Source organism: Anarrhichthys ocellatus, unplaced genomic scaffold (genome assembly GCF_004355925.1).
Source record: "Anarrhichthys ocellatus isolate YVR2014 unplaced genomic scaffold, GSC_Weel_1.0 scaffold723, whole genome shotgun sequence".
Taxonomy (NCBI): domain Eukaryota; kingdom Metazoa; phylum Chordata; class Actinopteri; order Perciformes; family Anarhichadidae; genus Anarrhichthys; species Anarrhichthys ocellatus.
The window spans coordinates 3,340-10,966 of record NW_022280697.1 but is presented as its reverse complement, the minus strand read 5'-3'; the positions used below and the strand labels follow the sequence as shown (position 1 = coordinate 10,966).

The 7,627-nt window shown below is 47.7% G+C and overlaps 1 protein-coding gene across 3 annotated transcripts; it reads right to left on the bottom strand.

Annotated features, from left to right (window-relative positions):
• Positions 1-45: 45 nt before the first annotated feature.
• On the bottom strand, positions 46-6,618 carry LOC116376935 (dynein heavy chain 17, axonemal-like). 3 transcript variants are annotated; one of them, XM_031838442.1, is made up of 12 exons: positions 6,195-6,618; positions 4,191-4,399; positions 2,492-2,678; positions 2,308-2,407; positions 2,137-2,222; positions 1,864-1,989; positions 1,634-1,777; positions 1,455-1,541; positions 1,217-1,384; positions 1,009-1,125; positions 525-775; positions 46-311 (listed from the first exon to the last, which is right to left on the bottom strand). In XM_031838442.1, exons 1-12 carry the CDS (start codon positions 6,540-6,542, stop codon positions 83-85), a joined length of 2,052 nt encoding a protein of 683 aa, XP_031694302.1. In that variant the 5' UTR covers positions 6,543-6,618; the 3' UTR covers positions 46-82. The 3 variants fall into 3 exon arrangements, with proteins under 3 accessions (XP_031694302.1, XP_031694303.1, XP_031694304.1); XM_031838444.1 differs by having other exon boundaries at positions 219-439; positions 472-775; XM_031838443.1 differs by lacking the exon at positions 1,217-1,384.
• Between the last annotated feature and the right edge of the window lie 1,009 nt (positions 6,619-7,627).

Sequence of the window (7,627 nt, the reverse complement as noted above, 5' to 3'; positions counted from 1 at the left end):
ACACACACACACACACACACACACACACACACACACACACACACACAGTTAAACCAGGTAAAGTGTGACGAGCTTCAGCCAATCACACGGCCTCTTGTTGGGTTTTCTTGTGACTGACCTTGTGGCTGCAGTTAACTCCCAGCATGCCTTGCTGGTTGTTCTGTATCAGAGGTTGTTTCAGGATGAATTCACAGTCGGAGTCCAGCAGACAACTCCAGCTGGACCTCCCTCGGTCTGTGAAGTCCTGCAGGAGGTCCACGATCTGCTGGAACCTCTGCAGGATCAGCTGGGAGGCACCCGAGTCCAGGTCCCTGAACGCAACACAGAGACTGAGTCCAGGTCCCTGATCGCAACACAGAGACTGAGTCCAGGTCCCTGATCGCAACACAGAGACTGAGTCCAGGTCCCTGAACGCAACACAGAGACTGAGTCCAGGTCCCTGAACGCAACACAGAGACTGAGTCCAGGTCCCTGAACACAACACAGAGACTGAGTCCAGGTCCTGGTTTCAGTGGTCCTCTTACAGCTGTTGAAGCGTCCTGTAGTGGTCCAGAGAGTTTTCAGCTCTCAGTCTGAGCTGTTGAGTCCAGCAGAGTCCGGCTGCAGCAGACGGAGTGACCCTGCTGAATGCGTTCGGTTCCTCTCTCTGACTGTAGAACAGCAGCTCGGTCTGATCCAGCTCTTCCAGGACCAGCTCCTCCAGCCGGGTCAGGTGAGGACGCAGCTGATCCTGGATCAGAGGACGGTCCAGGAGGAACCCGAACATCTTCACCAGCTGAAACAAAGCAGATCAGACCGGATCAGAATAGACCAGATCAGACCAGATCGGGCCGGACTAGACCGGATCAGATCGGAACGGAACAGAACAGATCAGACCGGACCAGATCAGGCCGGACCGGACCAGACGGGATCAGACCAGTTCAGATCAGACCTGACCAGATCGTACCGGATCAGACCAGACCGGACCAGACCAGATCAGATCAGTACTGTGTTAGAGTTAGAGGGTACCTTTGCTCCAGAGGAGGAGGCGCAGCAGTCCTCAAAGGCTCTGCTGAGGACCGACACCAGCCGTCTCTCTAGGTCTGAGACCTGAACCCAGAAGTGGTTCAGGTGCAGCTGGAAGCTCTGAGAGGAAGAGGAGGAGGAAGAGGAGGAGGACTTACACACAGCTCAGGATCCAACAGGAAGCTCCTCACACACATCACATGACCGTCACCTGGTCTTCAGGGTCGGTGGGGTCACAGGTGGAGTCACACAGAACCTTCACATGACCCAGGAAGTCCTGATACACCTGCTGAACCACATCAGTCCACATCTGGCCTCCAACACCAGACAGGACCGCAGAGTCCAACTGATGCAGCTTCAGGCTGACACTGAACACCTCCTGTAGGAGGAGAGGAGAGGAGAGGAGGAGAGGATAGGAAGAGTCTGTGTCTGTGTGTGTGTGTGTGTACCTGGATGCTCTGCAGGTGTAACAGGAAGTGGTCCAGGTTGAAGAAGACCAAGTTTGAAGGGAAGTCCCAGTTGTGAGTGTCTCCGTCCTGCAGAGAGAAACCAGAAGAATCCTCAGACCTGAACCTGGACCTGGACCAGGACTCTATGTACATGTCTGTGGTGTAGACATGAGGTGTACCTGCTCCAGCTGGGTCCTGCACCACCTGTACTCCTCTTTGAGGGTCTGAAGGGTCCAGATCACCAGTGTGACATCATCCAGTCTGGGACCAGGATCTGATCCCAGACCAGCCATCACCTCCTCCTCATTAAGGAACCTCCTGCTCTGTAGACCAGGAAGGAGGAGCACAATCAACTGGTGTGTGTGTGTTTGTATGTCTGTGTGTGTGTTTGTATGTGTGTGTGTGTTACCATCTGTATGAACAGGTTACAGATCTCCTGCAGCAGGACCACTACCCTACAGGGTCTACGGTAGAACTCAGACCTGATCCACACCTGTCTCACCTCCTCCATCAGAGCAGCCATGTTGTCCCCCAGCTGTCAATCACACACACAGTGGTGATGTCACACATACACACACAGTGGTGATGTCACACACACACAGTGGTGATGATGTCACACACACACACACACACACAGTGGTGATGTCACAGTAAACCCCTGGAGGACCGGTCCATGAGGTACCTGCAGGTAGTCCATCCGCTCCAGCTGCTCCAGCTTCTCCTGCACAGGGTCCAGGTTCACGGTGAGGTCCTGGGCCTCATCCAGACCTGAGGGGACCAACAGAGACGGGTCAGAGGACTGATCTGGTTCTGAGGACTCATGTCCCACATTGATGGAGACTTCCTGTCTCACCTTCCTGGACCTCGGAGTACAGGTCTCTGAGACTGGACCAGTACACACTGTCTGCTCTCTGCACCACAGAGACCACCTGCTGGGCTCTGCTGCTCCTCAGCTGGACCAAGAACCAGAGGAAGGACTTTATGTCACTTTATATCATTAGAATACTACATCATAAGATAATACTGTAATAGTAGACCTGCTGCTGGATCAGGTGCAGGTTCTTCAGTCTAGTCCTCCAGAAGTTAAACTCGTCTGAGGGAAGGGGATCCAGTCCGTCCAGAACCGGCTGAGACGAGTCCTGCTGCAGGAAGTTTGAGACCAGCTTCACCCACTCTGTGATGGTGGAGTCACAGGAGTGGAGCAGCTTAGTGTGTGACAACTTCCTGTTAGAGAGAAGAAGAAGCAGATAAAGAAGAAGAAGGTTTACTGTTAGAGGACAGAAGAAGAAGAAGAAGAAGAAGAAGCTTCAGGGCCAATCCCAATGCCCTCCCTCACGGACTCACAGACTTTGAGGCGCACTCCCGCGAAGTCCGTGAGGGTTTAGTTCTGTCTGTCAAATCATTGAGTGTTTGAGGCTCTGGCAGACATTTTGTTTCCTTTATGAACCCTTATGCTGCGTTCACACCAAACGCGTAGCGAATTCATCGCGACGCCGGTCAAAACGCCGGGGACCATTTGTGTTCATGTGTGAATCGCGCCGGAGAGGGGGCGGGGCTTATCGCCCTGAAAGCCGTTCAACTGTCCGCCATTAACCATGAAAAAAAGAACCTCTATTTCTGCTTAGTACGTGTTGTGGAAGTCACAGATATCCCGGGAAACTAAACGCCGTCATGTCTGGTTCATAATATTGTTCAGAGGAGCTCCATGGATTTTATCGAGCTGTATTCACTGTGTCTAGCAAGCCACACGTCGTTGTTTACTACAGCTGTATGAACACTAAATAAACTGATTTGGCTGTGATTTAACGGCAATAAACCGACAAAAAGGGACTCCGGAATAACTACGTAATGATACCGATTTGATCGTAGAGCTCTGGGTGAACACAGACGGCTACAGTATTTATTTCCTGATTCAACAACGGCAGGAAGTCAGTGATGTCAGGGGGAGCAACTCAACGCTGATAGGCTATCGCGCCGGGGCGTAACGCGAATATTTTGCAGAAGTTGAAAAATTTCAGCTCACGCGTTTGACGCGGATTTGCGTCAATCGCGCCACAAATTTGCGTCAATCGCGCCGCACCATCGCAAATTAGCGCCGCGCCAGTCTCATCGCGTCTGTGCATAGACTTTGTATGTAATCTACTCGCGCGAATAATTCGCGACGCGTTTGGTGTGAACCCTTAGCATAAGGGAATTACCCACAAATCATTGCAATGTGACGTTAAACACGGGGTAACCAGTGGACGCATGGAGACGTAACAAAAAGGTAAATCAGTGTTTTCAGCCTGGAGTATTACATGTACTCAGAAACATTAAGGGTTAAAGATGGAACATTAAAACATGAAATCAGAAGATATTTATTCATTTATTCATCAAATATTTGATTTTGTCATTGAAGCCGTTTTGACAAAAATGAGTAAATAGATTATCTGAAGTTACCTCATCTAGTGAGGAAAGAGCCTGAAGACGTTCACATCAGGGAGTAAATAATATACAATAAATACACACAACTATACATCATATGTTTTGTTGTTTTTATGGTAAGGTGATATGTCCCGTTCATATTTCCACCATCTCAAGCCCTCACAGTCTCTCACACTCACCCACTCACCAGGTGACCTCAGTGAGTCCTTGAGGGTTCAGGGTCTGAGGGTTTAGGAGGGACGTTGGGATTGGGCCAAGAAGAAGAAGAAGAAGCTTCAGTGTTGGAGAAGAAGAAGAAGAAGTCTGTCCTACCCCTCTTCAGTGTCATCTGTGTAGGTGTTTCCATGAAGCTGGTCCTCATGAAGAGCTTCGGGATAAGTGAGGAAAGTTCCTCCCTCCATCTGAGCCTCCATCACCAGCGCCTCGTTCCTCTGCTGCTCCGTGGACCTCAGAGCCTCCTCGGGTAAGCCCACCGCCCATCTTCTGCTCGTCTCTGGGTTAATAAGCAACGGGCAGGTCACCTGAGAGCAGAGGACACACCTTTAACCTTCAGCCTGGACGTCCTGCAGGTAGAGCAGGTTTCTAACCAAAGGGATTGAGAACTGTGGGTCCTGACCCAGTGTTTGGAAACAACTGCCATGGACAATGTGTTAGCCTTAGCTTAAGCTAACAGTTGGCCTTATCTTGAACTAGCCATAGCTCACAGCTAGCCCTAATGTTGGCTCATCTTGAATTAGCCATAGCTTCCAGTTAGCTTTAATGTTAAGACTTATCTTGAATTGGCCAGTTAAGCTTACTCTTATATTTGCCATATTCATACTAGCCTTATCTTAAATTTGCCTTAGTTTCCAGTTAGTCTAAATCAGGGGTGTCAAACTCATTTTCACTCCGGGCCACATCAGCATCATGTTTCCCTCAAAGGGCCGGTTGTAACTGTAAGACTGTATAACTGTAACTACTCCTAACATATTGTTAAATAACTCTCTGCTTTTGATTATTGTTTATTCAAGTGTAAAAATATTGTACATGCAGTTATATAAATGTAAAATTATATTTAAGCACATTTCTGTTGTTATAACATAAATCATTTTAATTTAGGGTTAAGAAACCCACATTACTCTATCAAAGATCAAACTATTAAAGAAAATAACAAAGACAAATATCAAACACAAGTTATTACATTAACTTTGTTCAAAGCTATTGTTGTCACCTCTCTGCATCACTAATGTCCCTGCCGTCGTCCCGTGCATGGCAGCTACAAGAGCTCCTCACAGAGTCAGGTCTGCCTTCAGCCTCTTACAAACACTGATAGATGATGTATCTCGTCTCTGAGCTAGCTGTGTTGTTAGATTGCTGCTAGTTCCTGAACTCGGTCTGCGATGGTGTTTCTTCACAAACTGACATTTGTAAAAGTCTGTATCTGGTCGGAGCTCACCTGCTCACATACCTTTAGCATGCACTGGGCTGTAGCTTCTGTAAATATATTCTGCTGTGATTGCACTCTGCCTTTTAATTCTTGGACAATTTGATGTTTTTCTTGGAGGCTAAATTTAGCTCCGTGTTTGGTGTCAAAATGCCGACGTGAATAGTATCCTTCATCACCGACACGCATCATAACACAGAAGACAGACCCGTTTTTCTCCCTGAAGCACAGACATGTATTCTCTTTCCCATCTTTCATTACATCTTCTTCCCTCTGCATCAATTCTTCTCTTCGTGGACATTTTGGGATTATTTGTCGATCTTTTTCAACTCAATCACTTGATGGAAAACCTCTTTACAGGCTGTTCCCTCTCCTGTCCACCTGTTGTGATAGTTTTAATGTCGGTACACAGACAACATGCTATCTCATAATTTCAACATGCTATCTCATAATTTCAACATGCTATCTCAGAATTTCAACTTTCTATCTCATAATTTCGACCATGGGGATACTTTTATTTTCAAGTCTATTTGTTTTCCAAAATAAAAAAAATATATATATTTTTTTTGCTGGTGGATTCGCGGGCCACATAAAATGACGTGGCGGGCCTTGAGTTTGACACGTGTGGTCTAAATGTTAGCCATAGCTTGAATTAGCCTTAGAATAGAGTAGAAATAGAAACCCTTTTTATTGTCATATACACAAAATTTGACTTCTGCATTTGACCCATCCCTGTATATAGGAGTATATATATATGGCAGTGGGCTGCCAATGACAGGCGCCCGGCGAGCCGGGGGTTCAGTGTCTTGCTCATGCCAATGAGCCACGGTCGCCCAGTTAGTCTAAATGTTATCCTTAGCTATAATTAGCCTTAGCTTAGCTAGCTGTCTCACCTCCTCAGAGACAGCAATGATGAAGCTCTTGGCGTCTTCTCCCTCAACTTCTTGGATTACTAAAATCTTTTGGACATTTTCTCTCGTGATGACTTCTCGACCTGCTCTGGAGACGCAGACCACTTTAGTTTGGACATTTTGAGGGGGGTCCAAGCCGATGGAGAGTCCTCCATCTTCAGGGTCCCGACAGAGGAACAGGTTCTTGTAGTCCGGAGTGTTGAAGAAGCTGCTGAAGATCACCTGGTTTTCCTCCTCAGAGACAAACCGCCGCCATCTTTCCTCCTCCAACCTGAAGCTGGTGAGGGTGAAGCTCCGGACGGGATCCAATCGCTCGTCTCTGGCGTCCATCTTTATCTTCACACCTTCTTATTATCTTTATCTTCACACCTCCTTCTTCTCTTTATCTTCACACCTCCTTCTTCTCTTTATCTTCACACCTCCTTCTTCTCCTGCTTGTCTCCACTTTGTCATAAAAACAAACTTAAAATAAAACGGGTGAAAACTTCATAAAGCGACCGTTTTTGTTTTTTTTAATAACGGTTGGTGATGCCTTCAATGTCTTTTCCCAGCGTCGTAAATATGTCAGTAGGAGCTGGATTACAATTGGTCCAAACAGCACGACCCGCCCTACTTTCCCTCTGATTGGCTAATACTCGTTGCCTTCGTTGGTTGGATTGGTTCGTTCGGGCACGGTTAGGGTTGTGTCAGGGTGACCCAATCAGAAAAAGAGTAGGGCGGGTCATGCCGCACCATGGCTCTGATCCACTCTGTGATTGGTTGCTGGATCGTATAAAGATACCATGGCGCTGTTTTTTTTTACTACAGGAAGGTTTGAGAGCGTGAAGTTGGCCGGAGAGCAGACGGCGCTACCGCCGAAGAGCAGCGGCGATGATCGGGCAATGTGAACGTTATGGTCTGTCTGGTGTCGGTGTGCTTTCACTGACTACTAAAGATAACTGTGAATGTGATGCGTTAACCAGCTAACGTTAGCTAACGTTAGCTGCGGCGGCTAACTCAAGGCTCCGACCGGCTTCGATGGATCCGTTAACGGTAAGAAGTGATTCAACAAACGGACAAAGAACTGAAGACGGTAGTGTCTGTGTGGCGGGAACATTTAGTCAAGATGGCGACCAGAATGTGTTTATGACGTTAGCAATATATTTAGTGAACAAACTTACAGGTTTGGTTCCTTTGTTCGACCAGAGATTTAAGAAGTACTCTGATAGTAATACTACACACTAGAAGTGATGAAACGAAAGGCCGATTGAAGCCCCCCCCCAAGCAGTCTGTTCACAGAGGGGGGGCCGTGACAAAACCGAGCTGAAGCGTCTTCTGATCCAGGGTTCTGGTGTAGGGTTCTTGACCTGATCCCGTGTATCTGTGCTGAGTTTTCACCTGTTCACCTCCCCTGCTCTCTGATTGGCTCTGACAGA

Excerpts from the sequence above, each read along its gene's own strand:
- LOC116376935 (XM_031838442.1), bottom strand. The coding sequence starts at position 6,542 with ATGGACGCCAGAGACGAGCGATTGGATCCCGTCCGGAGCTTCACCCTC. Across the intron at positions 4,400-6,194 it reads TCATTGCTGTCTCTGAGGAG|GTGACCTGCCCGTTGCTTAT; the intron begins GTGAGACAGCTA and ends CTCTGCTCTCAG. Across the intron at positions 312-524 it reads TACAGGACGCTTCAACAGCT|GGACCTGGACTCGGGTGCCT; the intron begins GTAAGAGGACCA and ends TGTTGCGTTCAG.